This window comes from Lepidochelys olivacea (genome assembly GCF_965140295.1).
Source record: "Lepidochelys olivacea isolate rLepOli2 genome assembly, chromosome: 18".
Classification (NCBI taxonomy): domain Eukaryota; kingdom Metazoa; phylum Chordata; order Testudines; family Cheloniidae; genus Lepidochelys; species Lepidochelys olivacea.
The window spans coordinates 27,695,437-27,708,979 of NC_140428.1; the positions used below are offsets into that span (position 1 = coordinate 27,695,437).

The window sequence follows — 13,543 nt, forward strand, 5'->3', positions numbered from 1 at the left end:
GCAGTGTAACCCGTCTATGCATCCCAGATGCCCCGCAGTCCCCTACGTGCCCCTAGTACTGCAACCCCCCCGGTGCCCCGCTGTCCCCTACGTGCCCCTAGTACTGCAACCCCCCAGGTGCCCCGCTGTCCCCTACGTACCCCTAGTACTGCAACCCCCCCGGTGCCCCGCTGTCCCCTACGTGCCCCTAGTACTGCAACCCCCCAGGTGCCCCGCAGTCCCCTACGTGCCCCTAGTACTGCAACCCCCCCAGGTGCCCCGCAGTCCCCTACGTGCCCCTAGTACTGCAACCCCCCCGGTGCCCCGCAGTCCCCTACGTGCCCCTAGTACTGCAACCCCCCCGGTGCCCCGCAGTCCCCTACGTGCCCCTAGTACTGCAACCCCCCCGGTGCCCCGCAGTCCCCTACGTGCCCCTAGTACTGCAACTCCCCCGGTGCCCCGCTGTCCCCTACGTGCCCCTAGTACTGCAACCCCCCCGGTGCCCCGCAGTCCCCTACGTGCCCCTAGTACTGCAACCCCCCAGGTGCCCCGCTGTCCCCTACGTGCCCCTAGTACTGCAACCCCCCCGGTGCCCCGCAGTCCCCTACGTGCCCCTAGTACTGCAACCCCCCAGGTGCCCCGCTGTCCCCTACGTGCCCCTAGTACTGCAACCCCCCCGGTGCCCCGCTGTCCCCTACGTGCCCCTAGTACTGCAACCCCCCCGGTGCCCCGCAGTCCCCTACGTGCCCCTAGTACTGCAACCCCCCAATGCCCCGCAGTCCCCTACGTGCCCCTAGTACTGCAACCCCCCCGGTGCCCCGCAGTCCCCTACGTGCCCCTAGTACTGCAACCCCCCCGGTGCCCCGCTGTCCCCTACGTGCCCCTAGTACTGCAACCCCCCCGGTGCCCCGCAGTCCCCTACGTGCCCCTAGTACTGCAACCCCCCCGGTGCCCCGCTGTCCCCTACGTGCCCCTAGTACTGCAACCCCCCAGGTGCCCCGCAGTCCCCTACGTGCCCCTAGTACTGCAACCCCCCGGGTGCCCCGCAGTCCCCTACGTGCCCCTAGTACTGCAACCCCCCGGGTGCCCCGCAGTCCCCTACGTGCCCCTAGTACTGCAACCCCCCCGGTGCCCCGGTGCCCCTACGTGCCCCTAGTACTGCAACCCCCCCGATGCCCCGCAGTCCCCTACGTGCCCCTAGTACTGCAACCCCCCCGATGCCCCGCAGTCCCCTATGTGCCCCTAGTACTGCAACCCCCCTGGTGCCCCGGTGCCCCTACGTACCCCTAGTACTGCAACCCCCCGGTGCCTCTACGTACCCCTAGTACTGCAACCCCCCCGATGCCCCGCAGTCCCCTACGTGCCCCTAGTACTGCAACCCCCCCGGTGCCCCGCAGTCCCCTACGTACCCCTAGTACTGCAACCCCCCCGGTGCCCCTACGTGCCCCTAGTACTGCAACCCCCCAGGTGCCCCGCAGTCCCCTACGTGCCCCTAGTACTGCAACCGCCCGGGTGCCCCGCAGTCCCCTACGTGCCCCTAGTACTGCAACCCCCCAGGTGCCCCGCAGTCCCCTACGTGCCCCTAGTACTGCAACCCCCCCGGTGCCCCTACGTGCCCCTAGTACTGCAACCCCCCCGATGCCCCGCAGTCCCCTACGTGCCCCTAGTACTGCAACCCCCCCGGTGCCCCGGTGCCCCTACGTACCCCTAGTACTGCAACCCCCCCGATGCCCCGCAGTCCCCTACGTGCCCCTAGTACTGCAACCCCCCCGGTGCCCCGCAGTCCCCTACGTGCCCCTAGTACTGCAACCCCCCCGGTGCCCCGCAGTCCCCTACGTGCCCCTAGTACTGCAACCCCCCCGGTGCCCCGCTGTCCCCTACGTGCCCCTAGTACTGCAACCCCCCCGGTGCCCCGCAGTCCCCTACGTACCCCTAGTACTGCAACCCCCCCGGTGCCCCTACGTGCCCCTAGTACTGCAACCCCCCCGGTGCCCCGCTGTCCCCTACGTGCCCCTAGTACTGCAACCCCCCCGGTGCCCCGCTGTCCCCTACGTGCCCCTAGTACTGCAACCCCCCCGGTGCCCCTACGTGCCCCTAGTACTGCAACCCCCCAGGTGCCCCGCAGTCCCCTACGTACCCCTAGTACTGCAACCCCCCCAGTGCCCCGCTGTCCCCTACGTGCCCCTAGTACTGCAACCCCCCCGGTGCCCCGGTGCCCCCTACGTGCCCCTAGTACTGCAACCCCCCCGGTGCCCCGCTGTCCCCTACGTGCCCCTAGTACTGCAACCCCCCCGGTGCCCCGCAGTCCCCTACGTGCCCCTAGTACTGCAACCCCCCCGGTGCCCCGCTGTCCCCTACGTGCCCCTAGTACTGCAACCCCCCCGGTGCCCCGCTGTCCCCTACGTGCCCCTAGTACTGCAACCCCCCCGGTGCCCCGCTGTCCCCTACGTGCCCCTAGTACTGCAACCCCCCCGGTGCCCCGCAGTCCCCTACGTGCCCCTAGTACTGCAACCCCCCCGGTGCACCGCTGTCCCCTACGTGCCCCTAGTACTGCAACCCCCCCGGTGCCCCGCAGTCCCCTACGTGCCCCTAGTACTGCAACCCCCCCGGTGCCCCGCAGTCCCCTACGTGCCCCTAGTACTGCAACCCCCCCGGTGCCCCGCTGTCCCCTACGTGCCCCTAGTACTGCAACCCCCCCGGTGCCCCGCAGTCCCCTACGTGCCCCTAGTACTGCAACCCCCCCGGTGCCCCGCTGTCCCCTACGTGCCCCTAGTACTGCAACCCCCCCGGTGCCCCGCTGTCCCCTACGTGCCCCTAGTACTGCAACCCCCCCGGTGCCCCGCAGTCCCCTACGTGCCCCTAGTACTGCAACCCCCCCGGTGCCCCGCAGTCCCCTACGTGCCCCTAGTACTGCAACCCCCCCGGTGCCCCGCTGTCCCCTACGTGCCCCTAGTACTGCAACCCCCCCGGTGCCCCGCAGTCCCCTACGTGCCCCTAGTACTGCAACCCCCCCGGTGCCCCGCTCTCCCCTACGTGCCCCTAGTACTGCAACCCCCCCGATGCCCCGCAGTCCCCTACGTGCCCCTAGTACTGCAACCCCCCCGGTGCCCCGCAGTCCCCTACGTGCCCCTAGTACTGCAACCCCCCCGGTGCCCCGCTGTCCCCTACGTGCCCCTAGTACTGCAACCCCCCCGGTGCCCCGCTGTCCCCTACGTGCCCCTAGTACTGCAACCCCCCAGGTGCCCCGCAGTCCCCTACGTACCCCTAGTACTGCAACCCCCCCGGTGCCCCGGTGCCCCTACGTGCCCCTAGTACTGCAACCCCCCCGGTGCCCCGCAGTCCCCTACGTGCCCCTAGTACTGGAATCCCCCCGGTGCCCCGCAGTCCCCTACGTGCCCCTAGTACTGCAACCCCCCCGATGCCCCGCAGTCCCCTACGTGCCCCTAGTACTGCAACCCCCCCGGTGCCCCGGTGCCCCTACGTGCCCCTAGTACTGCAACCCCCCCGGTGCCCCTACGTGCCCCTAGTACTACAACCCCCCCGGTGCCTCGCTGTCCCTGTGCAACCCCCAGATGCTAGGAGTGCAGCCCCCCGGTGCCCCGCAGTCCCCACGCATCCCCCTCCCCTAAGCACGGCAGACCCAGGCCAGCCCTCACGCCCCCCGCGCAAGCCCCCCCCGGCAGACCCCGAGGCCGGGTGGGTGTCCGTGGGGGCGGGAGGGGACCGGGGGTGGGGGCGGGTCGCGCTGCTAACGGGGTTCAGCATCCTCCGGCGGCGGGGGCGGGGGGGGCGAGTGACGTCAGCCGGGGCTGGCCCACGCGGGCTTGGGACCCGCTGCCCGGGAGGCGGGCGGCGCAGAGCGGCCGGGGCAGCGCGCGGGGCCGCAGCGAGGCGTCGCCGGCTGCCGGGCCGAGCCCCTCCCCGCCTTCCCCGGCGAGCCCCGCCCGGCGAGCCCGCCTCCCGTGGGCTAGGCAGCGCGCGAAGGGCAGCGGCGGAGACGCGGCTCGGCTGCGCATGGGGCTGGCTGGCGGCGGGCCGGGGACGCGCGGGGCTCCAGCACCTCGGAGAGCGACCTGAGCCCGCGGGCAGGAGGGCGCTGCCCCCCCCCCCCGCGCCCCTCAGTCTGTGGCCGCGGCTCCCTGGGCTCCGGCCCGGGCTCTGCTGCCCGCGGGCGGGGGCGGCGGGGCGATTCCGCCCGCCCCGCTTCCATGCGGGCACGCCGGGGTTCCCGGCCCCCGCCCGGCTGAGCGGGGCGCGGGCTGAGGCGGAGGGGCGCCCCTCTGTAGCCCGCCTCGGCAGCAGGGGAGAGCGGGCGCAGGAAGGAGCCCCCCCCCCCCGGACGCCAGCCTGAGTTTTGAGCCCGTCGTGTAACCGCGGGGCGGCACAGATGGCTGGGGAGAGGAAGATCTGATCCTAAACTATTTGAAACGTGACAATGTGGATAAAACAGCTTTTAGCAATCAGGTAAGAGGCGCGAGGGCGGCCCCCCCCCCGGTTTGGTTTTGGATCGTCACGAGTTTGTGTAGCTGGGTTCCTGGGATCACGTTTTGTTTAGACATTTCCCCCCCCCCCCGCCCGCCCCGTAGTTGGCATGGGTTGTACAAGATGAAATGACCTTTTGCTTCCTCCGCTGTAGTTTTCGCCAGGCTAACGTCTGTTGGGCAGTTTCTCTTGCAGAGTTCTGGTGAATCAATACCTTGAGGAGAAACCGGTTTAGTTAAAGAGTAGACCTGGCACTGCCAACCATGGTCAGTAAGTTACTTTTCAGCCCAAGTGTTGATCTGATTTGCCCAATCCTTGGGACTTTGGTAGGACCAGATTCCTATATTGGGCGGTTGGGTATGAACATGCAATGCTATGTGGAATGACTATTTCAGTCTGTGCATCCATGTAATTATATAGTTCTACATAGGCGCAGTCCACGCACCAAGAAAATACCTTCTCCAAGCACATTGAGGATGTCTTTACAAAAGTATGCATATACATAGATATATAAAAACGTTGCATAGAGGTTTTATCAACATGCTGATGGCTGCAGTGATGCTGACTGAAAAACTGCACTTGGTTAATGCGTGTGTCTATGTAACTATCTGTTTGTAAATAGCCGTGTATATATATATATACACACCTGCATATACTGCATAGGTTGTACACAGGTGTATGCAACAGTCTCTATGTACACATGGAAGCATATACACAGACATCTTTGTTTGATATATGTATTTGGATGTTTAACTGGCAGGAAACAGTGGATGAATAGAGCTGTATAATAAAATAACTCTAGCATGTAAGTATCTCCCTGTTCATCATCTTTTAAGAATGGAAGAAAAAAACAATTCTTTCTCTTGCCTCTAAAGTGATAGGTTGAAATAAATCATTGGGATTCAGATATTAATCTGATAAAAGGATTTATGCAGCTTGGTATGCAGTATTTACACACATATATATAAATCACAAGTGCTGAGGAACGTCAGACATGCTAAGGATAAGTGGTACCAGCTGTATCGAAGGCTTAACTTCTGTGTGCAAGTATTTGTGTTCCTTGGAGATTGAACGTTTTGATACTCTCTGTAGAGTGATGGGGAGAAATTGTGAAAGCAAATGTGTTTTTCTTATGTCTCTCCACTGGGATGCACTAGACTCTTACTTTGGACAGAGAAAGAAAGGAAAAGGAACCAGATTTTATGAGCAAACTCCCACCTCCGCTAAAATCTTTCCAAACATAGTGAATGATGATCGAGATTCATTGCAAAGCTATGTGACTCAATCGTCTGTTTTGGGGGTCGTGTGTGTGTGTGTGCGTGCATTAACCATTATTCTCAGACTGATATATGTATAAGTCTGAGAGTATGGTTAATAGTACACTCTTTAAAATGCAGAAGTAAAATACCAATCTTGTAAAATACTCCAGGAAGTTTCTATGTAAGAGTAGACATCAGTTGGTTTATTGCATCAAGATAGTATCAACCCGATGTAGGATTATGTAGGAGTTTTCCTGTCACTATGGAAGGACCTATGGTGCAGTGTTGCAGTGAACATTCCAATGAGCATATTTGTTAACATTTAGCAAATCTGTTTCACTGAACTGTACTAAATAAAGGCCTTTTCACACAGATTGTGCTTTCACAAAGGGGGGGGGGAGCAGCTATGATGGCCCTTTTAAAGAGTTTTAAAGCTGAGATTGGGTATTGAGTTGAGTGTGACTCGAGACAGCTTGTCTACTTTCAGAGAAGTACTCAAACAGACCCTAGCTGGTCTTTGTTCCAGACAAAATGGAAATGCTCATTCAATGTCCTATCAAATTTAGTGTCTAATTTTCTCAGTGCTTTGCCTTCTGCCTCCTGCCTCTGCTTTGCCTTCTGCCTCCCGAAGCAGTAATCAGAAAACTCGCAATTCTTCCAGGTGTTTCTTCAGTATAGTGAAGGGTATCATGCGATTACTTCTGGTAGGAAAGTAGACAGACAGACAGACAGACAGATGTGTGCGAGTTGTAGATTAATCAAGAAGTACAACTGAAGGGGAACAGAATCTAAGTGTTATGTAACACATATTTATTACTGCTGTGAAGTCATCTGGCTGAAGTCTTGTTCTTACGATGATGCTGCATATAGGAATCAAAAGCATGATTCTTGCTGCTAATGTTTGAATAATTAAAAGAATCATTATTTTTCTTTATTTTCATTGTGTTTTAGTGGGGTTAAATTTAAAGTGGCAACATAGAAAAAATGACCAGTGAAGAATAATACGTTGCTCTATGATTCACAGCAAGACACGCCTAAGTGAAATTGAAGAGGATTGTACTATGATTTTGGTCAAATGGGTAAGGTAGAGTTTAAGTCACAAAAATAAGCTGTGTCTGGTGTTTGGAAGAATGTTATTAATGTGTATGTTTTTATTTTCCTGGTGGGACAGTCATATAGCCTCTTCCAGTCTCTTGCTGTAGGGAGCTGCGGGCCCAAGTGTCTGCTGGACAGACTTCTCTGCTCATTCCAGCTTGCTGCCCTTTGCATGATGGTTTGCTTTGCTGTATAGCACCAGTACAAACTACTTATAAAATTGTGCTACGCAGCTGTCACTCTGCAACTGAAAACCCGGGGGGGGGGGGGGGGGGAGAGTGAGGCTGCTGAAATGGACAGGTTGAGATGAAAGTAGCGAACAATCCTAACCTAGCAAGGGCATTGACAACATGAGACAAGAGGTCTTTTCCATCACTAAGTCGCCATGTGTCTGCAGCACAGACCTGGTCTCATTAGGGACGGGGGCTTTTTTTTTTTTTTTTGTTGGTGGTGAGCCTTGAGCCTGGAGAGGCCAATAGAGTAGGCAGTGTGGACTGAATTTTGAGAGAGCTGTGTTTAGGATAGCAGAGACCTTAAGCACCTGATCCAAAGCCCTTTGATGCTAATGGGGACTTTCCCACTGACTTCCCTGGGTTTGGGACCAGGCCCTAAGAGAGAACTGTCCACTGAATTTTAATCAAGCTCTCGCTTAAGCTCTGGAGTATGGAGCGGTTTTATTGTTTATTTTTATATACTTTATATTATTTTTCCTGAGCTTCTTACTGTGAGATTAGTATATACACAGCCACCCACCATATCTGGGGTGGTGACAGCCACGTGATGAATTCAAGAGCCAGGTGCCCAATAAATGGATCATGCACCTTGGACTTGTGGGAAGAGGGCAGTGGATGCAGTCAATCTCCCTGCACCTATTGTAACATCCCAGCCCTTAAAGCATCTTCAGACTGTCACAATCAATCAGTGAGGGAGATGCTGTTTAGTAGCAAGGATGAGGTCTTTAATGTGTCTGTGGTATGAAAATTGTGTCCCTAATGACCCTATGGAATTACTGCTAGCTCAACTATGAACATATTTTTCATTGCTTCCCCCAACTTGAATTGACTGGAAGGTGAAGGCAACAGTGAGGTAGACAGGGTTGTGGTGTCAGGCTGGAACTTGCAGAAGACAATACTCATGGAAACATCGCAGACTCTGCTCTTTAGTGCTTCAGCTTTAAACTATCAACATGAAAGCCATGGCTATCACTTCCCATTTTAGGGATTCCTTTGTTATTCCTCTGGAGTCCAACACACATTTCCATCGCCTCGGAACTGTAGTCCCTGCTTGGCCTTATCAGCTCGCTCTCTCTGCCTCTGTTTCATTTTTAAGAAGAGATAACAAGTAACTTTCCTCCTAACCTTTTTTGCTGCTGTAGCCTCTCTCGCCAGCTTCCGCTTCAACTCTGATTACATTCTGGCTTTATTTCTGACCTTTCTCCTGTAATTTTTCTCATTTTCCTTTAAGAGCCGCTAGGGAAGCAACATAAAAAAAAAGCAAAAGACCCTTCCAGCTCCCAGTTCACCCCAGTACCTTCTCCCCCTCTAGGCCCTCATGGCTGAGAGGGATGTTTCTCTGGTCCCCCAATGAAACTGATATCTCCTGCTCCAAGGGCAAAGCTGCAGGGTCTGCAGCAGCAGTTGTCAGCTTGGAGACCAGTTGTGCTCCTAAAGCAAGTAGGAACAAGACTAACTCCTAGACTCTTAACTCCAGTTTATCTTCAGTTCTAGCTTCTTCATTTCTTTAAATGGGAACTTTCCACTTCCAAAATTCTTCTGGGCAGAGAGAGAGAGAGTGATCCTCAAGAGACCCAATCTCTTTCAACAATTTGCTAATTACTCCCCAGCCACTGAGAGCTTCCATTAATAGTTGTTATCCTGACCAGCACTGCAACTACCCTGATCCATCCCATCCCACCCCACTCAGAGACAGGAGTTATTAGTGCCATGTCCAGAAATGTGATTGTCCTGTGGTAAATTGGACTGCAGCTATGTATGTATAAACCCAACAAAATTGGGAGCTTCACATATTAGCTCTTCTTTCTTTTAGCTGTAGCTGTGAACATTCCTTCTTTAGGTGGAATTTGGATATTTTAAACAATATTGCATAGTCTTTACAGCATTTTCAGATCAAAACCTATTGGTGGTATAAATAAACATGTTGCTTGCAGTTTCCCTTTGGTTATGTAAAACAAGTCACTAAAAGCATATAACCTGGCATATTTGCATTGAGATAACTTTAATGGCCTTATAGTTAGTGCTGAAACAAAAAGTTAACGTGCATTTCTCTCATCAAGTTCACACAGATTCAGCCAGCCATCAAAGATGTGAACCTTGCATTCTCAGTGCTACTGTGAATACCAAATAGTGGGAGTTAATGGTTTCCACTAAAGAGGTTTTCACGTCTAGTAAATCTGTGCCGTGTCTGAGTCCCAGCAAGCTGTTGCTGGATGAATTGATTGCCACAGAAATTCATCTAGTGTCAGCGACTATGATAGTTATCAGCTACAATAATACTTGAATAAACTGCACTTTTATGCAGCAGTTCATCCCTTGTAACAGGCAGCAATTTCACAGATGAGAAAAAGGGAGATGTGCTGATATGAACACCCCTCTTCCCAGTGGTATGAATAATTGTTGTAATAATATTGGAATCATCACAGTATTGCCTTTTATTGTGTGTATTCAACAGAGTGAGAGCTGGAAGCTGGCTGAGTCACTGAGCAAGCACCTCAGCCTGCAGATGCTTTGGAGGCTTTTATTCTGGAGCGCCTGGTCCCTGGGCTGAGCGCACCAAGGAGCTTCGTAGAGATTGTACCTCATGTTCTCCAGGGTGGGGTCCAGCTTGCATATCTCTCCTATGCTCGAACCATGGAGCAGCAATAATTTCTGCATGAGACATGCCTGAGTGCTGTCCTAAAATGCCTCTGCTGGCCCTAGGAAGGCTACTTGCCAGTCCAGCGTTCGTTTACACAGTGACCCACTGATTCCTAGATTTCCCCAAGCCGTCTTTTGGAAGAGTGCACCGTAGCTTATCCGTATCCATAAAAAGGATACCTTGGATTGTTGTATGGATAAATGCAATGTTAGAATGATCAACTGGCTGCCCATCTGCTCTGGGGTTTTGAACAGTACTGCTTCAGTTTGCCTTATATAACGGTCATATGTTTAAAATAAGTCATTGCTAAATTTTCTTCAAAGGGTAATGTGCAAGCGGCGTCTAAACTGCTGTGAAGATTAGCTCTGAAAGCCGACTGTATGCCTGATCTCAATTTTTCTGTTTGAAGTCTGGCCCAAGAGGCCTCATTGTTACCCAGTGCCGTTCATGTGTGTATACAAGCAGTGGAGAGACATGAGCCGAGCTGCCTCACTCAGCAACTTTATAGGGTATATGTGGCTGCTCTCGGCATGTCTGAGATTAATTATGAAAATATGCTTACACCTTTAAATATAGCTAAGGGGAGACTGACTAGGAGGAAAGATTAAGGGAATTAAATATGCACAGCCTGGAAGAATGGAAGACACAGATCTAGTGTGCAGATACCATACAGAATGGAGGAAAGCATTACTGTAATTAGTTAGGAGTGATGATAAATAGTTTACAGTAACTCAAGACCAGTCCTGTTTGGATACTGTAGAAAGAACCCCTTCTACCTCCTCCTCCTCCACAGAACAAACCGTATTGCCTAGGACTAACCCAGGGAATGGATCCACAATCCAAGATAGTTGGTGGAATTCAGACCCCTCAATATCCCCAAGTCCCTGCTTGACAAGCACCTCTTGGGTGCTACCACTCTAAGGGACACTCAGAGAAGCCTAGTGAAAATGAGGAGGGAATGGAGGGGGAAGGCTTTTTCTTGTTTTTCCTTTGGACTTGCCAAAGCTGGGACCTGGCCTAAACATCCAATACTGCACACTAAATAGTCCCAGAGATGAACATCTCCCATTTTATGGGTGGTGACAGTGAGGCACAGAGAGATCATGGCCAAGATTTCCAAAAGTGACTAGTGGTTTTGGGTGCCCAACGAGGCCTGATTTGTCTGAAAGTGCTGAGCACCTGACTACTGCACTAAAGTCACTTGGAAATAGAACAAGTGTTTAACAGTTATAAATATCTATAAGACAAACCTCTGAACCCAACTGTTCCTTTGAAGAAAGAGTCAGAACAGCAATGCATATTTCTTTGTGACTCATTTTATTTTGACCTCTGCTATAGAGCTTGGTGGTTACAACCAACATAATTTCTTATGATAGGGATGCACTTAATTTAATTTCGCTCTGAAAGATGTTGATGGAATTTGGACTGCTGAGAGGTTTAAACTCAATCTCTGTTGCCTGAACTTAACTGTGGGAGATTTACCCGCCTTCATCCTTCAACATTAATTTTAGTTTTAGGGAGATTCTTTCTGAATTGAATATTTGGCCTGGCATTGAATCTCTGTTACTTTCCAGCTTTTATCAATTTCTTCTCTGGTCTCAGCATCTGTATGAGTCAATTCTGCATTAAAACCTGCCTCCGACCATTGTCTTGGAATGGCTTTAAGCTGGTTAGTACATATCTGTTAAGAGATACGTGCTCAGACACTATAGTAATGGGTGGCACTGTAAAACCCTAAGATAGATAGATAGATCATTAACTAGAAAATAAGAGAAATTCTTCTTCCTGCATCATGTATTCGATAATCCTGGGAAGTATTTTAATTAAATAATACAGGGAAAGAGCTTTGTGGTTTTAGTATTCCAGGTCCTCTAGGAATGAACTGTTTTCAAGCAGACCCTTTGCAGTTCAGCTCTGACCCAACAACATAAACATCTCAGTTTCTCTAAGGTGCACAACAGTATTAGGAAGCAGATCCTTTTTGATGAGGTTTACTAGGTAAACGAGTGAAAATGAGTGGTATGGAAGAAAACACAATTTATATTAGCAGAGCTAGCTACAGTTACACAAGCGAGCATATAAACATTTCTGAAACACACACAATGTAAGACCAAGGTGCATGGTACTCTTTAAAGAAAGGTCTCTTTTGGGTTTCTTTCTCCTGAAGGTGATTACTCTTTGGAATTCCTTGGCTCAGAGATTCTCTGGCCTAACAGGTTCCACATTACTGGGAATGAAGAAAACATGGAAGACAGGTATCAGTGGGTATATCAGGGTATAAAATAGGATTGAATATTGAGCAGTGAAGAATCATGTTGTTTAATTTAATCTCATCTGTCTCTCAAAGTGTTTCTAAGGTGCCCAGTCACCATAGTATTTGGGCACAGGGGCTCACAGGGTTGAACTTGCTAACTACAAAGTAGGATTTTTTTTCCCCCTCAGCTCATATTGATGAGGAGCTTGAGGTCTTCATCAGCTTCCCGTGGAGCACCGAACAAGGAGTAAAGATGGAGGGGGCCAAGGAGCATAAAGTCTTGAGGCCTGCTAGCAAAACTTTGGGGCCTTCCATACAGACTCCTTTCATTACTCCTTGCATGGACTCTTGGCACCTCATGCTTCAGGATTTACACCAGTCTATGGCTATTAGGGATTAGTATGAGACCTCCAAGGGGGAGATTATCCCACATCTGCCTACTGCAGTGTTTCTTGCCCCTTATTCTGAAGCATACGGTACTGGCCAGTGTCAGAGACAGGACTAGATGAACCTATATCTTCCCCTCAACTCCTTAGTTTTACTCCTAAATTAAACCTCCCCGTTCCACCCCCAGCAGCAATCAGCTGGGTCCAGCACCACCATCGGCTACCCTGCCTCAATGTTCTGGCTGTTCCCCCTTCTAACTCCAGGGAACCTGGTCTCCAGAAATCACCCTGGGAACATCCCTTAATACTCCAAATAATAGACATCCTGCAATTTCAGGAGAGCCTCAGTTCTTCCATTCTTCTTTTTCAAAGATTATTTAAAGAGAAACATTGATACCTGGAAAGAGCACGATCTGTTGTTGCAGTGTGTCATACACATTAACGTTCAGCTGAGCAGTGGCACCTGAAGGTCTGGAAAGTCACCCGAACCAAGCAGTATGGAAAAATCTTTTCTTCAAGGTTTTGAAGACTAATATTTCATCTGGAAGGCCCCTTTCCAAGGAGATCATTTCAGAGCTAACAGGATGGATCAGCAGATAGTGGTTGATTTGCCTAGGATTTCCCTGTGGATTTTAATGATCTCAGGTGCTGGCTCAGGCTAGGTACTTGGTGAAGTGGAAATGCTAGTTAAAAGTTTCAGTGTGAATAACAATAAGGAGCAGACAGCATATGGCAAAAGGGAGTTTAAGTTCCTTGCCCAGCCAACCCTTTCAGCCTCCTGATGTCCAAAGGTGGGATAAAGACATCACTGGAGAACCCCAAATGCAGGGGAATTAGGATGAGTTGGAGATTAATTTCCTTAACATTTCCTTCTATCAGTGCTCAGGGATGCAGCATTTCTGATGTCAAGCAACAATAAGAGTGAGAGCAACCAGGCTTGCTGGAGAGGGATGCACAATTGTGCCTGAAATAAGCATGTTCCCAGGCAGTGGGGACATTTAAAAGAAATAGAGCCAGCTAGCATACAGATAATGGCCTCTGCCAGAGTGATACCTCAAATCTTATCATTGCCTGCAACCGCTCAAGTGGTGAGAAGGGGAAGAGACAGCCTGTGAGATCAGGATTCAGTTGCATTAAGACAACACTGTTTCTCAGCACAGGGTCACCCTCCCATCCCAGTATATAGCCACAGAGAAATGCTTCTGAGCTTGCTT

General features: G+C 52.0%; 1 protein-coding gene across 5 annotated transcripts in view; it reads left to right on the plus strand.

Annotated features, from left to right (window-relative positions):
• The first annotated feature begins 3,881 nt into the window (after positions 1-3,881).
• AJAP1 (adherens junctions associated protein 1) overlaps positions 3,882-13,543 on the plus strand; it is a 104,902-nt gene continuing 95,240 nt past the window's right edge. For 2 of the 5 annotated variants that reach the window (XM_084651626.1, XM_084651627.1), the window contains exon 1: positions 3,882-4,443. In XM_084651626.1, the coding sequence (XP_084507752.1) occupies positions 4,415-4,443 (29 nt within the window). In that variant the 5' untranslated portion in view covers positions 3,882-4,414. Of the gene's footprint in view, positions 4,444-6,671; positions 6,800-13,543 lie in introns of all 5 variants that reach the window. The other 3 variants (XM_084651628.1, XM_084651629.1, XM_084651630.1) reach the window with 3 other exon arrangements.